The sequence below is a fragment of the Lepisosteus platostomus genome, chromosome 6 (genome assembly GCF_059453375.1).
Source record: "Lepisosteus platostomus isolate fLepPlt1 chromosome 6, fLepPlt1.hap1, whole genome shotgun sequence".
Lineage (NCBI taxonomy): Eukaryota > Metazoa > Chordata > Actinopteri > Semionotiformes > Lepisosteidae > Lepisosteus > Lepisosteus platostomus.
In genome coordinates this window covers 66030513-66050884 of record NC_142616.1, presented here as the reverse complement: position 1 = coordinate 66050884, position 20372 = coordinate 66030513, and the positions used below count along the sequence as shown (strand labels likewise).

At 50.9% G+C, this 20372-nt stretch overlaps 1 protein-coding gene and 1 long non-coding RNA gene across 4 annotated transcripts in view; one reads left to right on the top strand and one right to left on the bottom strand.

Annotated features, from left to right (window-relative positions):
- Nucleotides 1-19159, top strand: part of rassf1 (Ras association domain family member 1) — a 34889-nt gene extending 15730 nt beyond the window's left edge. For 2 of the 3 annotated variants that reach the window (XM_088637023.1, XM_088637024.1), the window contains exons 3-7: nucleotides 1450-1568; nucleotides 15876-15980; nucleotides 16124-16409; nucleotides 17284-17399; nucleotides 18023-19159. In XM_088637023.1, coding sequence (XP_088493149.1) covers nucleotides 1450-1568; nucleotides 15876-15980; nucleotides 16124-16409; nucleotides 17284-17399; nucleotides 18023-18169 — 773 coding nt within the window. In that variant the 3' untranslated portion in view covers nucleotides 18170-19159. Of the gene's footprint in view, nucleotides 1-1449; nucleotides 1569-6771; nucleotides 7322-15875; nucleotides 15981-16123; nucleotides 16410-17283; nucleotides 17400-18022 lie in introns of those variants that run through there. The other variant, XM_088637025.1, reaches the window with a different exon arrangement.
- On the bottom strand, nucleotides 3754-5497 carry LOC148662164 (uncharacterized). Its single transcript, XR_015939672.1, has 2 exons — nucleotides 5398-5497; nucleotides 3754-4640 (listed from the first exon to the last, which is right to left on the bottom strand). It is a non-coding gene; the product is annotated as an uncharacterized LOC148662164 (long non-coding RNA).
- Nucleotides 19160-20372: the final 1213 nt, after the last annotated feature.

Below are 20372 nucleotides of genomic sequence, written 5' to 3'. Positions count from 1 at the left end.
ACATTAAAGGAATCGCCCAAAACATGAAGGCGGAACAGTGGCAGCAACAGCAACAAGTTCAATAACATACCACTTGAAAATAAACGTCAGACAAGCAGAGGGAGAGAAAAAGATCTCAGGGTGCGCCAGTGGTAGGGGGTAGATTTCCGAAATCTGAATCTGGACGTCTGTGCCTCTCTGCTGCTGTACCTCTCACCAGAGGGCAGGGGGGAGAACAGCGGGGAACCAGGATGACGGGCGTCCTGGGCGATACCTCCAGCCTTCCTGAGCCAGCCTGCCGTGGCGCTGACGTGATGCCCCTGCCGTCTCGTGGCTGTGGGCGAATCCAGCCCCCCTGCCCTGGGGACAGCCCAGCCCCTCACAGGAGCGGGGGGGGGCGTGTCCCGTGCTCCTCGCTCGCGCCGGCCCCTTACAGGCTGCTCGTGCGGGGTGCTCATGATGAGACGAGCCTGGCGCAGAAGGAGTACCTGGGGTTTTCCCCAGTGTTTTTTCCCTGGCGTTTCAACAATGTTCCCGGGAGTTTCATTTGCAGTGATTTCCAGCGGTTGATGCTGCAACCATCTGTTCGTTTACTGACCTCCTACTCCAGTCCAGGGTGGTGGGAGAGCACACACACACACACAGAGACAGACAGACACACACACACAGAGACAGACAGACACACACACACAGAGACAGACAGACAGACAGACAGACACACACACAGAGACAGAGAGACACACACACACAGAGACAGACAGACACACACACACAGAGACAGACAGACAGACAGACAGACAGACACACAGAGACAGACACACACAGAGACAGACAGACACACACACACACACACACACACACACACACACACACACACAGAGACAGACAGACACACACACACAGAGACAGACAGACAGACAGACAGACAGACACACAGAGACACACACACACAGAGACAGACAGACAGACACACACACACACACACACACACACACACACACACACAGACAGGGACACACACACAGACAGACAGACAGACAGACAGACAGACAGACAGACACACACACAGACAGGGACACACACAGACAGACAGACAGACACACACACAGACAGACACACACACACAGACAGACACACACACGCACACACACACACACACACACACACACACACACACACACACACACACACACACACACAGCCCAAGCCTCAGGAGCCGCCACCCTGCCCAGTTTATTTCGTTTCACCCTGTTTTAAAGTGAGCTGGACGGTGCTTTCACGGTGATAGACCACGGTAATGTTCGGCGAGGGCTGGACTGTAAACATGCATCGCGCGTGTGGGTTTGTCTCGTTAACTATCGTGCAGTCTTACCTGGCACCTCACCGGGGGGTACCGTGCTGTATGTGGTCCGTGTGCGGTGTCCGACACAGCCGTGTTCTCTGACCACAGTGCCCCTGTTTGTCTCCCAGACTGCAGGTTCACCTGTCACTACCGCTGCCGGGCTCTCATCCAATTAGACTGCAGCTCCAAGCGCGGCGCCGACCAATCAGACGCCGCAGAAGACACCATAGAGACAGACACCAATGTGGTATGGAAAGCTACAATTACTCATGAAGAACAGTAACACAATTACTGATGTCAAGGTCCACCGCTTTGAAACATAATAACTGTGTCCTTTTTTTGCATGGTCTCTGTGGTCTTGTGATCGTCGGCCTCCTGCCATGTGTCACCAGGGATGTAAGACAGAATTGACAGTATGTGGGAGACCAGAGCTTCACACAGCGTGATTTAATAATGGCGTCTAGCTTACATCTAAGCAGGCATGCAAAGCACAGACGTCAAACAAAGAACAACTAAACATATATTCATGCCCTTGATTCTAAACTGTGCTTTTTTTAATGCTTTTATTGTAAGGAACAATAAACTCACAAACAAGAGGAGGCCATTTCACCCATCTAGCCCATTTAGTAGTTAGTAGCTAATATAGGGTTGGTTTGTTCTGTCCTCCCACCACCCTTTGTGTAAAGATCTGCCTCCTGTTCTGTGTTTTAAGTCTGCTCCCCTGTGGTTTTTCCTAGAGTCCTCTGGTTCGTGTTTCACTGTTGTTTTTGAAGAAGTGAATAGGGCTGACTTTGTCATTGTCCTTCGGGGTTTTATATCACTGAATTGAATAAGCTTTCATTGTTTAATGTGGTCTCATTCTTGGTCTCCCTGAGTCACTGCACCATGCTTTTTTCTTGCACTCTATTTTTGCTTCTCTTGCATAGTGTGTCGGGTCTACAGTGTTGTGCAGCATGTGAAAAGCACTCGGAACTAAAATTGAATTCAGCTGTTGAAACATGCGCCACATCTACACTAAATGTCTCCCTAAATTTGATCAGGGTTTATGGGGGGTGTCTTCTCGTTATTTCCCTCAGGGGATGCAAATGAGATCCCCTGAACGTCTGTCGCCTCCCACTTCTGTCAACCTGCCCTGCTCTGCATTTCATGAGAAACGACTCCCTTTCAGCTCATCTGCTGTAAGAGCAGCTGTAGGACAATGGTAGGGCCCTGGACGTGTTCGTCTGACACTTGTCATACAGGCAATCGCTGCAGGTAACAGCCTTCTTCTTTCAATTGGATTACTATCGTCGATTTCTGTAATGTGTTCTCGCCCAAAGCCATAAACGCACCAGGAGAGAAGACCGAGGAACTGCGGGTGTCCGCAGATCTCATCGGCAATCAGGGACTCCTGTGCCAATACAGGTCTCTGCAAAGTCCAGATTACATCCACTGTGGGGATCACAGATCACTGATCACCGATCCCTCTCCGATCCACGAGCACTGCAGCTGTAAAGCACTGGCTGCCTCAGACAGAGCAAACGGTCTGTTGTCTCTGCAGGACCCGACATACTGATAGATTGAGAATGGCCGTCTCTATTGTTGACCACTCCCAAAATGCATGCGCCCATTGCCTCACCATGTCTGTTGAACTTAAATAATAATAATAATAATAATAAAAAAAAAATTATTTAGCGCCTTTAAAGGTGGCTTCTCAAAGCGCTTTACAGAATGACAACAACAATAAATAAAAAGAATACACAAGATAAAACACAATTACAATATAAATCAGTCGCTCTGTAAGCAGTAAGCGTTAAAAGCATGCAGAAGCCCATATCTTGTTGAAATACCCTGATGTACACAACACACCAGCCTTGCTTTCCCATTTACATATAGGCATAGTATGAAGCAGTGCAGTGACCTTGGTTAAATTGGGCATTTTGATTACAATACGCATAGATAAGGCTGGATTGAATCGAACCAGGCCTCTCACACAAGCGCTAAAGCAGTATTTCGAGCAGCCGGGCTAGGAAGAGCCTGTAACTTCAGGCAGTGCAGGTGGGACCGTTAGCAAGTCCTGCTGTGCATTTGCAGTTCATGCAATTACAGATGTCCCTGTGTTTAGTTTCTCTTTTTATAGTCTGTTGATTTCTAGGTCTGTGTCCCTGCTGCTTGCAGTGTGCACAGGCCCGTCATTTATTTTAAATTCAGACGAAGTGATCTACAGGGCGGTAACTATTTTGAGAAAAGGCTTTGTTCGTCATTTTTGTTTTTAAGTTAGAAAGGAGCCCGGGATGCTACTGAACTGTAGATTTAGTTTCTGGAATTTTCCAGGCGGGCCTGAAATCTTGTCTTTGTTAGACGTCGTGAGACATTTCAATGAATTCCACATGCCGGCCTAGAAAGCTGTATGTGTTCACGTATATGTTCACAAAGAAAGAAAATGCGGGAACTTAAAGCCGTTGTTTGCCTTTATTAAATCGTTTTGTGGGTGCAGAATTTGTTGGCAGGAAATAGGGCTTCAACAGTGTGTTCTGGAGAAAGATTGGTAAGGGGGATATTTGGGAGTGTGACCCTTCATCATCTCCTGGGATTGGGGTTAAGGGCTCTGGGAGCTGAGTGGCTCCATGTACCATCTGTACAAATGCCGGATTTTATTACCTACCTATTGATGCCAGGACCGAGCCCAGGCACAATTATCACTTAAGTGTCTCCAGCAGAAGCACAGGCAACTGGGGAAGTGGGGAGGAGGGAAAAGGGGGGTAACCTAGCAACCAAATTGGGCTGGCTTGAGGATGGAGTCCCCCCGTCGCCGGGCAACCGGTCTGGATTGTTAGATGGCTAGTGGTGGGTCAGACGGAGGTCGGCGTCGGGGACAAAGGCGCTTATCAGCCGGCACAAGAGGCCCTTGGAGCCGGAGCGAGGGCTTGCCAGGGCAGTGGACAGCTGAGAGCCCGGCGGACTGGACGTTGGACTGGTGCCATGGCAGGGGTGAAAGCGCTTTCCTTCGGTAGGACAGAGAAGGTCAGCCTCGAACAGAAGGCGTTTCCCCGTAAGCGGTCGTGAGCTGCCACCTGGTGCAACCTCAAGAGTATATAAAAGTGCTGTCGAGGGTCCCTGGAAGAAAACAAGAGTTTCTTTTACGTGGCCTGGTGCACAGTGACACGGACACTGAGGGAGAGGGTACGCCTGTTGGCACTTTGATGCCGCGCCCAGAGGCTGATGGGAAAAGGATTCCGCCCACATGAGAACTCACGCTGCGGGTTTTTTTGCTATCCCTCTGCCCTCCCATCAGCCTCCTCTGCACACCAGTTCCTGTCTGAAGGACACGGAGGAGGACCTGAAGTTAAAAAAAATGGAACGTTACGGAGAATAGATTGGCGACTGTGTTTAACATCGTCTTTGTAACCCGTGATTTCTGGGCTTTTTTTAGTGGCTTCGGTCATGCTTTTCTGTTTTCAAGAAACGCTGGTTTTCCCAGCCTCGTTTCAGTTCCCCCTGCCCTTCTCTTTTTGGATACACTTTTTTTTTTTAATAAAAAAGTTATTTATATCGAAACGCTAGGGGGATCTGAGAGGGAATGCTGTTGAGGGAATGAGATCTTTGGGTGAGATTCGCCTCCCTCACAGTTACCAAAAGAGGCATGACCTCATCTGTGCGTTTTTTTATTCCTTTGAATGTAAAAAAGAAAACCCCAAACCGTTTTTAACTTGATCGCGTTTGAAACTCTTCCACGAATATGTACAGGGGAGAGATTAGCGTCTGGTGCGTTAAAAACATCATCATGTACTTCAGTTCTGCCCCACAGAGTGAGTCAATCACGGTTTTTGATTCAGCACACAGCAAGCATCGCTGCAGTAGTGCATTTCCAATAAACATGTCATATTAGTCAGAATCCGACCCAGTCAGGTGCTGACCCAGTGGGTTTCGAATGTGGAAGATGGGCTTTCAGCCTTTCACACTACAGCGGGCGTTTGGTGTGTGCTGTCTGGCGTCTCTATCTGATTAATGGTTCCTGTAACAAATGTCTTTTTGAGGGTTGGTTCATGCGCTGATCTTTTTTTAGACTGCGGTTCTCCTACAGCCTTGCCGCCTACCGTTTGAATCGCTGATACTTAGCGTCCTCTTGTGCTCTCTGGGTAACCAGGCGCCTCCGCTCTGACCAGCGCAGACAGACTCTCTGTTCATGCCCCCAGCTGTGGCTTTGAAACGGCTGGTTTCCTTGGGGATAAGCATCAGGACCAGCTGAAGTCACGCAAAAAGTGATTTCGAAGTTGCGCGCGGTTAACAAGAGGTACCACGCGTACGTCTGCCGGTGTGACATCTGCAAGCCTCACCGAAATGCACCACAGAAAAAAAAAACTAGGCTGGGCTATTTCATTTATCCAAAATGATTTGCTTCACGGGCGTGTTTTTCAAAGGCCGAGATTAACTCCCCAGTTTTGATGAGTTCTTGATTTCACAGTTAGGCGACGCCCAGGGCTCGTTCCTCGCTGTAAAATTCAGTCTGGTGCGCATCCTCTGCGTGCCGGGTGTAAACTGCTACTGTCCCAGGCCTCCACCACGGGAGACTAGTTCATCAGGAGCTCATAAACATATATAACACGTATGGCAATGATATAATACAGCAACTGCACAATACCGTCACACAAAACAACATTCAGCAACATCGCTCAATCAGAACTCTTCCAGGACCATAAGATTTAAAAAAAAACACCGCTTGTAAGGAGTCTGTTCCACGATCGGATGCTTTTAGGTATGAAGGAAGTAATTGCTCTCTTAAGTCTTGTGCTGTTGCGCTTAGATCTGCTTCCTCTCCAGGGGGAGCAGGAGAGTCTGTTCTAGAAGGAGTGGATGAGAGGGGTCATTTTAAGATTTTATGTGCGAGATTAAGGAAGTGCCGCTTCGTTAGACGTGTTATTGAGCCCATGGATGCGCCGGTTAATTTCGCCACCAATCCCGATCACGTATATATCGGCGCTTATATCGATCACATCATAAGGCGCTTGTATCCCCCCTGGTGTAATAAAACATGGGCACTGTGTTCATGGCGCTGGGGTGGAACAGTGCTCTAGAAATCGGGTGATGAAGACATGCAGGTTTATTCAAATTCTCCCAACACGTCTTTTTTTTTTTTACTTCAGCAAGCACACCTTTCTTCCGGTGTGTCTTGTTGTCGTTTAGTAGTGCTGGATCGACTGTAAGGTCAACCGAAAATAAAACAGGAGCGCAGGGCTCTCCTCCCTCTGCGAGCGAGCGGACGGTGTGGAATTAGTTTCGCGTCCCTTATTATTTTTTTTTTACCGAGGCAGGAAAAGGGAGTGGACTCGAGTCACTGGGGAGCTGGAATTTCCTCTCCCCGTCCAATGAGGGAGAGGCTCTGGCGAGCTTGTGTATTTTCCAATCTCAACGGAACGGGGAGGGGCAGACAAGAAAGAGGGAGAGAGAGAGAGAGGGGGCAGGCAAGCTGAGAGTCTCAGCTGAACTGCAACGTGGGCGAGAGACCGGGCAGCTCAAACCGAGAGAGATCAGGCGAGAAAGAGAGCGGCGTTCGCGGTCGGTGGCAAAAAAACCCACACACGCACACAACGAAAGAGCCGATAGATTTCCCGAGTCGCCGTCAGAACAGGATAAAAAACAAGCAAGGAAAAGAGCAGGCAGGGAAACCCGTGGCGAGTATACAGCAGGAGCTGTCGCGGCCGGCGTTGCAACAGAACTTTGCATTGAACTAAGGGAGAGGCTCGCTCCGTGCACTTTTTGGGGGGGTCTTTTTTGTTGTTTTTTTTTGGGGGTGGGGGAACGAAACGAGCATAGCCTAGTCGTTGTCGGGCGGCGGCGGCGGCGATGCGGGACGGGTCCGGCGAGGAGCAGCAGCATCAGCAGCAGCTGACCGCTTCCTTCGAGATGACCTGGGGCAGCACGGCCAGCAGCGGCTACTGCAGCCAGGAGGACTCGGACTCCGAGTTCGAGCAGTACTTCACCGCGCGCACGTCCTTCGCGCGGAAGCCCCGCAGGGAGAAGGTGAGCCGCCCCTCGCGCTGCTCGAGCGGCACTTCCGCGTCGCGGTTTCTCATTCTGGAGCACATGGGGGGAAAATAAAATAAATAAATACAAGTTCTGATTCTGACACCTCCTCCCCCCTTCATTTTTTCGTTGCGTGAATATCATTGATGAGGTTTTCTTTGAAATTCAGGACCCCCTCTCTATGCTGTTGGCATTTTTAATGTATTTCTTTTTTTTTAAAAAAAACAAAAAGGGCGAAAGCGTTGGGTATCCGTTTTGTCTGGGGTTCGTCCCTAATTCTGTTTCGTGCGTCACCGTTCGCTCTCGTATTTCCTGGGCTTTGAAAAGTACACTTAGCTGTAATTGCCTTAAAGCAGACGATTACGTCAGCTAGTTTTCAGAGCGGGGTGAAAGTCCCGGAGAGCTTCATTGGGCTGGTTGTTGTTGTTGTTGTAAAGTAAACTCATGGACTGTTGGATTACAGCAACTAGATTTTAGTTTTGCTGTTTTTTTTGTGTGTCAAAATGAAACACGATTGCTGCTTCTCAGTAATGTGTCATGTGGTACGGAAAAGTGGTGCGTTCTTTTATTTCTGGTTTTCCTGGCCTGAAAGAGAAGGAGAATTGTATATGCGCCGTTAATGACCGGGTAGTTGAGAGAGTGTGTGTGTGGGGGGGTGACATACTTTTTCTGTCGGTCCCAGACTGTAAATCCCTGTCCTAGGTGACGCATTCATCTCTAATCGTGATCGTGCAGCTCTTGAGTCACCCAGCAGGATGGCCCTGCGAGGTATACGGTTCTCAAACCATATGGGTCGTCTGGCGCGGTGGACGAAGTCCATGCACGCACGTTGTCTGTTTCTCGGGGATGTGGACACGGGGCTTCGCAACGTGGCCTGCCTCGCTTTCAGATGAACACTTAGCTGGCTGCTGTGCATTTAACACCGGGGCCTTTCGCGCAAAAGGCAAACCGACCCCTAGAAAGGATGAGATGCCTCGGACGGTCGAGCACGACAGGCACTCCTGCGCCCCTCGCTGTTGCCAACACACAGTGTCCCAACCTTTTCTGCGTGAGCCGCTGACTGATCAGCTTCAGTGATCAGCCGGTCTCTGCTTACCTTCGCTTGCGAGGATTAGCTTCTGTGCAGAACGGATCAAAACCTTTTTGACACCTAGAAAAGTCCGCGAGTGCGGATTGCACTTGCCCTGGACTGGATTCTTCGCGTATTATTATTATTATTATTATTATTATTATTATTATTATTATTATTATTATTATCTCATCATTATTTTGGAAAGGCTGTCGGTGCCCGTCTGGGTCAGGCCGACCGCTGTGTGTGTGTGTGTGTGTGTGTGTTAATGTGTTAAACTGGGTGGTGCTGGTTAAGAGAGTCATTTCGGGGACTGTATGTGTGAGACTGAGCGTGCGGTGTGACAGACGACTCAAGTGACGGCCCTGTCTCGGATGAGTCCCTGGGGGAGGAGGAGGAGGAGGAGGAGGAGGGGGGGGTGTTAGTACAGGGAAGCTCCCAGTCCGGCAGTTTTTCTGCAAAAACTAAAACGGGCCTCTCGCTGCCTCTCAAACACAGCGGAGCTTGTCCCGCCTTCTAAGGTGAAGACGGAGTCTGCCAAGCTCTCCTGCTGCCAGTGGTGGTGTGGCCTGTGTTGGGCTGGGCGGGGGGTGCCCTGCTCGTCCTGAGCTGCTGGAATAGAAACGCCGCAGCACCTCGCTGAAATCGAGCGCTTTTTTTTTCCATGTGCTTTTCAGGTGCTGGCGCATCAGCGGCGCGGCGTCTCGTGCAGGTTAATTTGGGGTTCGCGTGGCAGTCGGTGACGGGGTCCCGGTGGGGTTACAGGGGATTCAGGAGAGTCCTTGGAGTACATTCGGGGCTGTCGGGCGTGCAGATCAACCAGCTTTTCAAAGAAGCAGCGAGTCGTAGATGCTTTCCAAATCGTGCCCTTTTCTCAGAAGCGCATCTGGAGGGCAGAGGTTAAAGTGGGCTTTCCTGAGGCCTCATCGCAGAAAAATTCACTGACAAATGTTTTTGCTCTCCGGTGATGTCTCCTAAACGCACTGCAAGCGTGTGAGTTTCGCTGTGTTTACGTCACTCCGCAGCCTGTCTTGTTGAAGCCTTTGCTGCAGAGTGCTGGTCACACAAGCTGATGGGCTCATCAAGACCCGCTGGCTTCGTGATTGACTATTGATCTGTTGCCACTGTGGTGTTGATTGCTCTGTAATTGCAGAGGCGTTCTGGTTACCTCCAGCAGGAGGACGGAGGTGGCTGAGTCCAGCGAGTCTGAGTGTGATTCCAGCCATGTTCCCAGTGCGTCAGTCTAGGCTGTTGTTTGAAATAAATCCATTAGCATGAGAGGCTGGCAAAAGCAGGCTGTCCTGGGAGCTGCCTTTGTGTATGGGGCTCGGCAATGTGCTTCCTGCTTTCCCTTTCCTTTAGGAAGCTCTGCTCCCACACCCTCGTCTCCCCCTTCACAAGCCTGTGCTGTTTCTCCCTAGAGCTCTATGCAGGGGGCTGCACACCCGTGTCTCCTCTCTCTGTCCTTGTCCAGCGTCCACACACCCGTGTCTCCTCTCTCTGTCCTTGTCCAGCGTCCACACACCCGTGTCTCCTCTCTCTGTCCTTGTCCAGCGTCCACACACCCGTGTCTCCTCTCTCTGTCCTTGTCCAGCGTCCACACACCCGTGTCTCCTCTCTCTGTCCTTGTCCAGCGTCCACACACCCGTGTCTCCTCTCTCTCTCCTTGTCCAGCGTCCACACACCCGTTTCTCCTCTCTCTCTCCTTGTCCAGCGTCCACACACCCGTGTCTCCTCTCTCTCTCCTTGTCCAGCGTCCACACACCCGTGTCTCCTCTCTCTGTCTCTCTCTCCTTGTCCAGCGTCCACACACCTGTGTCTCCTCTCTCTCTGTCCTTGTCCACCGCCTTCAAGCAGGAGGGATTTGTTACACAGTCAGACTGGCTCCTTCATCCTTTCGGGTCTGAACGCTTCAAAGACGCAGTGTGGTTGGTGTAAATGTCCCTGAAAAGAAAAGCCATTGAAATCAAAGTGTGTAAAAAAAAAAAAAAACAATTCAGGGGGACTTCTTTCAAGTCACTTCTGACCTTTTTTTATTTCTTCTAAAGCTGCCGTCCTGTTCAGTAGCACTTGCATCAACACCGCTCGCCCACTCTTGCGCTTCAGAAACCCTCCCTGGGCTGGCGCTGTTCTTCCGTGGCATGAAGCGACACCCGAAACAAGTCCTTGTCCGCCCCCTTCACCTCCAGCCTGCCGCTCTGCCAGTGTGTGTTTCAGGGCCTCAGCGCTGTCATTTCCACATCTAGACGTGAGCTCAGTGACTAAACCAAGGAGTCGGCCCACAGCTCGGAGAGTTCAGCTCTGTGAATTGTTAGTCACTCTCTGGGGGTGGTTTCCTTGCCTTGTTTTTCATCTTTACGTATCTTTTGTGCAAGATGTTTACACTTATGTGTGTTTCCGCTGCAGAATTGCAATACGAATGCCGAGAAGTGAACTATCGGCGAAGGCAACCCGTCTATAAAGTTTCTTAAATGACTCTGGACACAATGGGGGGGGAAAAATAAGTTACATTTAAATGAGCTTTTTTTATTTTTGCACTGAAGCTGTGTAACAGCCCTCAACAGCTGCTGGAGTTCGCTGGGTTTGATTTTATTTCCCCCTAATGAAACTGCATGTGTTCAGGTCAGTGCTGTTTCCACTTTTTCTGTTATTATATATTTCCTCTCGAAACGAAATGACGGGAGGGAAAAGGGAGCGGTTGGATTATTATTCCTAAGCTTTTGTGCCTTGGAAGAGATCCGAGACGGAAATCTAGGACCCGCTGCGTGTCCGGCTAGCAGTTTCCGGTCCGAGCAGGACAGAGAAGGGGCGGGGCCGTGTGTGCAGGACCCAGGGGTCAGGGGTCGTCAAGTGCTTCCTCCCAGCTGTTCCTCAGGGTTCTTCCCTGTCGTGTCCGGCCGCGTCCTCTAGTTCCTGTGTCCCCGCTGGGTCTGAAACTTTGCAGTCTCGGCCCGGAGCGTGGGTGCTTTTTCCTGGATCCCGCCGACCCCGTTACCCCCCGGGGGTCCCCGATACACTCCGACACAGCGTGCGGAGCCCCTCTCCCTCGCAGTGATGTAGGGTGACACAGCAGAACGGGGAGGGGGGGGTGGCCTTCCTGAGCCCGAAGGCAGAGCTGCAGCTGTTGGATGGTGACGAGTGCGTCTGGGAGCTGTGACTCCAACATGAGGCAGCGTTCTTGTGAAACAGGGCAGGCATTGTGGCCGCGCTCTCCCTCATGAGCACAGTGTTGTGGAACGCGGATCAAGGTGACCACAGGCTTGGCACGGCTCCCGGTTTCTCATGCCTGCCTCGTGAAGGAGTGGAGGCGGGAGCCGAGAAATCTGATTGGCCGGCGCTGACATCATAGGATTGTGTCCTTAAATGTCGACAGGAAGGGAGTCTGATGCAACTGGGAGTTAATCGCTGTGGGAGAGTGGCACGGGAGGGGGGCTGTGGAGCGGGAGAAAGACAGGAAGCCGAGGGGCTCTGGGTTGGTGACGCACCCTGACTCGGACACGAGTCCTAAGAGAGGAGGGCGAGAGTCTCGCACTGACCCTCTGAGGCTGTGAGTGACCAGCCCTGTGCTGCGAAGTGGACAGAGCAGGGTCCAGGAAGCGAGGCCACTCTCCCTCAAGAGCGGGGGGGGGGGGGGGTGAGGTTCCCAAGTCTTGGAATACCATTTCCAGTGGAAATGCTTCCTGAATACTTCACGAGACTTTGGTGGGTCCGGGTCGCGGCCCGTTCGAAAACAAAAGCCTTTTCAAATGGCGTTAACGGCAGTGGCTGAGCTTTCCCTTTCCCAGAGCTCTGAACGAGCTCAAGCTACAGAACTGTCTGCTCGCTCCCCCCACGAGCTCACGAGACCGAATAGAAAAGCACTGCGCTGTCTTGGCATTCACAGACAAAACTGCTCAACTCATGCACGTGTAGTGATTTGCTTTCGTCTCTGGCCAGGCAGTTAGTCACTTGCCTCCTCACAGTTTTACCTGGTGAGGTTAGGTTGTTTTGGGGTGTTTCGCCGTGTCCGAGTCTGGAATATAAATGCACAAATGACCTGTCTGGGCGTGTTGGTAGACTAATGACCTGGGACTTGAGCACACTGAGCAGACACGGGTTCCCTTGCCAGTGTTTGATAGTGGCGACAGGCCTCTGTTGGGCAGGAGCACGCACAGTTGATTATTTGAAATTAGACAGGTGGAGCACATGGCCTTTTGAGAGCCGTTGGCTGTCAAAAAATAAACGTGGAGTTGAGGTGTCCTGTGTTTTCATGTGTTTTCTTGTGTTGTGCCTGAAATGCGTCCCCTTGCCTTGTGTTCAGCTGTGGTTCCCAGGCTCTGCTCCTGGGAGAGCACCCCTCTTCTGGGTTTTGTTCCAGCCAAATACTTCATCACAGTCGAACTGATTCAAGTTTTTAGTTTGGGGTATTTTCCAAGAATGTTTTCAGCCCTTAAAAGGTCAGATTGGATACGGAACTGGCAAACCCTGTGCCCATTTCTGATTCACAGGTCCCCCCCAAGTCAGGTGTCCCTCCTGAATTGCAGCACACAGGTGGACATTGTGCTGTGGGCGTGTCTGACATGTTGTCACATCCACTGTGGGTGATCTGTAAGAGCTCTTCAGTCTCTCCTCAGCTTTGCTGTCTTTCTGAATGAGGGTCTGTGTGTTGAAGTTATATTTATGACACTCGGGACTGACTGAGAGACGTGTAAACTTGCAACTCAACCGTTATCAGTTGTGAACAGTTCTGTATTCACCGATAGGAGAGATTGGTGATCTTTGAACTCCTTACTGACTAGCGCAGGTCTCAGATCGGTCGCTGATAAAGATAGCGCCGCATGCTCTTAACTACTCTTGTTTTCTTATTAACTCTGCGCGAAACGGGAGCGATCCATCATGTTTTGTATGTGATTATGTGATGTAATTGCACACTGTGGGATAGCGATCATCCCACAGGGTTCCCTGCCCCCTCAGTACAGATGCACACAGTAACAGACGTGTTCAAAAGACGTCCTGCATAGCCAGGCAGATTCTCCGCACCTCAGCCTCCTTAAAAAAGGCATCCTCTGCACGTGGGCTTTCCCGGTGTGGGACAGCTGCGCTCCGATCGCTGGAGAACGTGGCAGTGGAATCGGAGGAATGCAAGTTGTGGCTCTGGAGCTCAGGATGAAAGGGATGCCGCACGGTTTCCGAAGGCTTGCTTGGTGGCAGTAAATACCTTCAAAAGGAATTTGATTCCGGCATTTCGGTGCTTTTGCTCTCTGAAGCTCGTTGTCTTTGACCTGTTTTTCAGTAACTGAAACGATGAAGTTGCAGACCTGAAGGTGTTACAATACATTCTATAACTGTATGCTTGTTATAGAATTTGCTTGTTTTTTTTTTTCAAGAAATGTGCTTCACTTTTTAATGCAAACGATAAATTTTATGATCTAGCCCTAGATCAGTATTTTGAGGTGACATGCTCAGTTTATGTTTTTCTTTATGGACGTGGTGAGGTGGCCTCTGACTCTCGAGTGTAAATCGCACTTTGCAGCAGAAGACACTGATAAATTGGCGTCCCTGTCTTCTTCCTGTTAAGAGAATGAATACTGAACTCCGGGGCAATTATTGAATTCAGTCCTCTGACGACTGGGGCCAGTGGCTATTGAGGAACATGAATAAGGGCCTGTGCAGCACTCAGTGAGCCAGTGCATTAATCTCCCCGTTGACAGCACATGTTACTCATGCGATAAGTGCTGTGTCTGTGCGGGGGGAGGGCAGGCTCTCCCTGTCTGATTTCCCTGGACGTGTGGGGGTTGGATTGAGTCTAGACCCCAAGGAAGGGAAGTCCAATTTGCCCCTGCATCTTGCCCTGTTGCTCCTTCAGTGAACTGGGACTGGGCAGTGGAGATTAAACAAATCTCATCTCTCTGAGCCCGTTTTTGAGGATGTGTGGTTTTTAGAAGTGGTTGCCTCCCCAATCTGAAATGGGGAAAATGCATGTGGAGTTCCTGTTCGTTTGTACCTATAAAGGAGAACCTGAGCACATTTTTCCTGCAGGTTGACCTCACCTTTAACCCCAGGAAGTGCTTCACTATGCTTGACACCTCCAGTTCCGGACATTCTGGAGGCCGGAGTGAGCTAATGTGCTCACGCCGTGGTCCCCAGAGAACTAGGGGTTAAGGATTGGTGGAGCTTCTGGATGAGAGTGTGGCCCGGGGTGCAGATGCCCACTTTAATCCCATACTTGTGACCGATTGTCACGGGACGTCTCTCTGTGGCCCTAGGGCTCTGCGCATCTGTGCCATTAAGATCAAGCGAGCGGCTGGGCGAGCTCGTGACAGTGCCGGCCTTGTATTTGTGCACAAAGCGCATCCTGCCCACAGGCCACACCATTGTCCCGCAGGACGCTGGGGATCGAATACCCCGAGATTTCGACATTTTAAATACAGAGTAAATCGGCGGAGAGCCACTTGGCTTAACGGTGTGCTTGAGGAAAGAGGAGGAAGGTTCTCATGCATATTAAATTGAGCTTGTAGGTTATTTTGTGTGCATGAGTGCCTTCTTGCTTGGGGGAAGAAAAGCCTTATCGTGCACAGCTGGTCCCACCAGGCACATATTTATCTGTCCATTTTTTAATGTGCCCATCGTGATAAATCTGCCACAGCGCAGCTTCTTGTCAGAAGTAAATAGTATTAAGAAATTGCTTTCCTAAGAAATCCGGCACGTTCCCCGCTTTCCCACTCTCTCTGTACAGACAAGACCCGCTGGCTTTTTTTTTTTTACATTTACGTTTTCAGAGAATGGAGAACTGCATGTTCAGCACTTAACATTTTAGAAAAACAATTTGATTAAAGGGTTCTGAAGTCTGGACAATTACAGGAGTGGGGTTGTTCAGAACGGACGGTGTCAAAGAGGATGTTTGTTAATTCCTTGACTTTGACCTAGTGTACAGATGGCAAGGAGGAGCAATTTAATAGGAGTAAAACGTGCCCAAGACCGTCACTTTGCCCTCGGCTGCCTGCAGTTGTGCTTCTGAGGCCGTGCGAGAAACTGGAAGAGGAGCTTGGGAATAGTGGAACGTTGTTGTCAGCTGTCGTGCTTTAATACTTGGGTCAGTTTTTGGACTTGAAATGATGTTGGCAGGAGAAAAGCATTTTCTCCTGCATTATTTTTTCAAAGCTAGTTTTGGTGGGGGGGGATGAGGTCAAGTTTTTCTTGCTTTTAGTATGAAAAGGAGGAAGGAAGAAGCAGTCGGGCTGAGGCAGCTCCTTTTTCAGGCGCTGCTCCGAACACTCGTGAAGTGTGTGGTGCGCTGCTGCCATCTGCTGGAGGCACTGACCCTGCCTGAGGAGCACAGGGTGTGAGGCTGAAAGTGAGGCTCTCGACTCCGCAGGCCGGGCTAGTGCCGGAACTGGTCTGCCTTCGCTGCGGCCACGCACGCGATGTGGCGTTTCTGGAGCGCGCGGGGGGGCGCGGTGGACAAGCGAGCGCTGACCCGTTGCGGGTCTTTCTCCTCGGCAGGACGAGCAGATCGAGTGGAGCAAGCAGGAGCTGTCGCTGTCCGAGATTGAGCAGAAGGTGAAGGAGTACAACGCGCAGATCAACAGCAACCTCTTCATGGCCCTGGTGAGTGCTGGACAGAGGCCCCACGCACACACGCACGCGCACACACACGCACACACAGTTCAGGGGTTTGAAGTCGGCTCCCGAACTGCAGGCCGCGCGGTCCACGTCCAGCCTCAGCCTAGCTTGTGTTTCCTATCCCGCAGAACAAGGACGGCTCCTACACGGGCTTCATCAAGGTCCAGTTCAAGCTGGTGCGGCCCGTCTCGGTGCCCCCGCCCCGCAAGGGCGCGGCGGGGCAGGACCCCCGCAAGGGTGCCGGGGTGAAGAGGCGCACCTCCTTCTACCTGCCCAGGGACACGGCCAAGCACCTGCACATCAGCTCCCGAACCCGGGCGCGCGAGGTCATCGAGGCGCTGCTCAACAAGTTCACCGTGGTGGACAACCCCCGCAAGTTCGCCCTCTTCGAGCGCACCGAGCGGCACGACCAGGGTGAGAGGCCCGCGCGGTGTCCGCTTCCTGTTGCGTGTCCGACGCGGCTTGACGTCCAGTGCGTCGCACCCCCTGAAAGGAGCCCCACGCTGCACGTGCCAGCTGTCTTGGAACGAGCTGCATTCCTCTCTTGTCAGGCTTTGCTGCTCTTAACAATGGGGATTCCTCTGTAGTTAAAGGGGAAATGCAGTCCCGATTTCTCAGACCGGTTATTGCATCTTGATAACAAAATAAATTCACCGATGAATTTCAGATTCAACGCTAAATCATTAACTTTGGGGGCAGTACTGTAGGTCACCATGTTGTCGCAAACTCGCGTTCAAGTTCCCTTGAATTGCGCCATTATTCGACCCTTCCTGCTCACTAGTCTCCCTAATGACTAAGGGAATGCGACGTCTGAACGAGGTTGTGCAGCAGGTATTTCACTGCAGAAAGTTTCCAATATGATCTACATGCAGGGTTAGCAAGAAGTGTTTGACGGCACAACCTTGTTGGAAATCGAGAGCAGTCTTTCTATTGGATCAAAAGAGATGTATTCACGAGCCTGCTTGTTTACAGTGTAATAGGGCCGCACTGGAGGTTTTGCTGCCTCGTTCTGAATCGCAGAACATAGAGCTGCACATACAGTACCTGGAAATTTAGTCTTATTCTGTGATGTCAAGTGGAGGTTTTACAAGTTATTGTCTACATTTGACTTGTATTGCGGTTTGAAATGCACTCATCAGTGCGGATTCTTTCTAACCCTGAAATATAAAGTCAGCCTTGAAGATCCCCTTTGAAACGGTGGGGGGGCGGATGAGCTGTGATCCTCTGTAACTGAGCAGCTCTCTCCGTGTCTCTCTCTCTCTCTCTCTCCTCTCCTCTCCCTGCGCAGTGTACCTGCGGAAGCTGGCAGACGAGGAGAGGCCCCTGCAGCTGCGCCTGTGTGCAGGGCCCTGCGAGGAGGCGCTCAGCCTGATCCTGAAGGAGAACGAGACGGGAGAGGTCCATGTGAGTCACCGCCGCGCCCCTGATTTTCCACGCACCCCGACCTCCGAGATTCTTACTCTTTTTCCTACGTAGAATAAGTAGTTCTGGTGTCTTTGGGGAGCCGAGGAGACGTTATGAGACTACCTGCTTGAGCTGCAGAGTTGAAGAACTATTTACTGGTTCGAGCTTAGGCCCTGTCGTGAGCCAATTGGAATTCCCCAAGTGGCAGCATACGATTGGCTGAGTGCCGCTGGGCTTGGCACGTGATTGGCTGAGCCCTGGGGTTGCCGTCGGCAGTCTTGCGGCGACTTCAGCGAGAGACGCACCTCCTCTCCAGTCAGTGCTTGCTCTCCTATAAGATATTGTAAAGCTCATATTGTGTCAAATGCCGTTTGACTGACGGGAGGGCACGTCGGACTAGTGTGTGCGAAGATCCTCATGTTCTTTGTCTGCTGCAGAGGCTTTAATTTGAATCGCAGTCGGTCATTTCAAACTGGTGGGTTATAACATGGGGGGGGGAACTGCAGTGAACCACGTGTTTGGTAATGGGTGCGAGGAGGAGCTCCTTGGCCTTTTCTGCACCTTCACATCCTGCTGTCGCGTGTTTCGCCCCGCCGCTCAAAGTTCGTCCCCTCTGCCTCCAGTGGGATGCCTTCACGATGCCCGAGCTGCGGAACTTCCTGCGGATCCTGCAGCGCGAGGAGGAGGAGCACGTGAAGCAGATCGTGCTGCGCTACGCCCGCGCCCGCGACAGGATGCGGGAGGCGCTGGCCAGCGTCACCCCGGGCTGAAGCGGGCCGCGGACGGCCGCGGTGCTGCCCGGGGGTCACTAGGGGGGCCCTCTGTCGCCTTTATCCCAAAGATCCCAGCTGACCTTGCGCGCGGATGGACGTGACGCCGAGCCCTGCGTGGGTGGTGGTTGTCCCGAGAGAGAGAGTGAGAGTGGGGGGGAATACGCTGAAGTGCCTTCGAATCCAGAGTGAGAGAATGAGTGAGTGAGCGAGCGAGCCTGACCCTGGTGTGCAGTCCAGCTGTCGCCAGGCATGTAGGCCTTCATGGACTCCTGTGTGCATCCAGTGCTTCGCACTGAGGGGACTTGGCACTGCTTGGGAATTTGTACTTGGGGGGAGGGGGGGACACTCAAGCCCACCTTCTATCCCCTTTCCCTGACAGCAGTGTCTTTTGTGGTGTTGTGACTGGCGCCAGCCGACCAGCTGTGTGTCCGGAGTGTGCAGCGATTGGCTGTGAGTGGGTGTGACGTCTGACCGGTGCGACGTGTGAGTCCCAGGACTGATTGTGGAGCAGCTCTGTCGACTTGTCCGGGACACCGAGAGACTTGATAAAATTTCAGTATCCCGGAGATGATGGTCGGCCAATGAGGGGTTGCATTTTTCAGGATGATGGGACATCTTCTTGCAAGACTGTTTCTAAGGGGTGGAACGTGTGTGGTGGCTTTTTTTTTTTGTACCGTTTCCAAACTGTTGTACCTGTTTTTGTTCCTGTCTTTGTAAATGTGATGTTCTCCAAGGGATCAGCCCTCTGTTTTGTTCTTCTGTCCCCTTCCTGGACAGCTGTCACAGTCTGGGAATAGTGGTTTCATCTTTGCCCTGAGTGAACTGAGGAGGAGAGGCAGGGTAGCAGATTTCCAACTGGGGACATGAGCTTCAGTGTTAACTATTTTTCTACAGCCAGTTGAGAATGTTTACACACCCCTGAAGTAATGCAAAATGTAAACCTGCCAGAATGACTGCACAATAAATGAATTAAACCAGTAAAAAAAATGTATTGGGTTTTTATTCCATACAGCAGGTAGAAGTGTGTCCGGAGTTCGCAGATGACGCGACGTCAAGTCCCCAGTATTCGGGCTGCTGATTCTCCAAAGCATGAGAAAGACGATTGGGTGATTGGAAATCTGCTTGGTACTTTCCTCAAGGGATATAGAAAGTTGAAGGACAAACCTGCTGTATATTGAGAAGATGAGAGCTCCAGCTACCAACACATTTCACCATTCCCTTTTGATAGCCGTTTCTTATCAAAGAAAGCAACTGGGTTGGATTAAAATTATTTAGAAAATGGATGGATGCTTGTTTAAACTTTTAACTTGTATCATAAGAGCGTCATAAATACCAATAGCCAATCCAGGATATTGGAGGAAACCCACATGAACACAGGGAGAATATACAAACTCCATACAGACAGCACCCCAGGTCCAGAATTGAACCCAAGACCCCACTGCGAGGCAGTGATTGTAAAAAATGTGCCACCAAGCTACCCAGTAAATTAAGTAATCTATAAAAAGTGAAAACCAGTGGAAAAACACAGTTTTTCGACACGACCGAGTCTGATAACCACAGCGCGAAACCACCAAATTATAATTATGAATTTAAAGTTGAGTGCTAATAATTCAAATAAAAAAAAAATATTATTGGTATTGCCAAACAAAATCGATGAGTAAAATTGTATTTTCCATACCAGGAGGTTACTGCAAAAAACAAAGGTGTGGGCAAAAACTATTGCAGCTTACAGTGTAAGTGTGTTGAGTGAACTGTACTTGGTTGGTGCGTTAGTTGCACTAATAATATTAGTTCCTTACACTCCTGTAGCACTTTTCTGGACACTCCACTCAAAGTGCTTTACAGGTAATGTGGATCCCCTCCACCCCCACCTGGATAGTGCAATAGCAGCCATAGTGCACCAGTACACCCCCCACACACCAGCTCTCAGTGGGGAGGAGACCAGAGTGATGGAGCCAGTTCAGAGAGGGGGGTTATTAGGAGGCCATGACTGGTAAAGGCCAGAGGGAAATGTGTCCAGGACACTGCGGTAACACCCCTACTCTTTTCGAGAGATGCCCTGGGATTTTTAATGACCAGAGTGTCAGGACCTCAGTTTTACATCTCATCTGAAGGACAGTGCCTTTTTACAGTATAGCGTCCCCGTCTCTACTGGGGCATTAGGACCCACACAGACCGCAGGGTGAGCGCCCCCTACTGG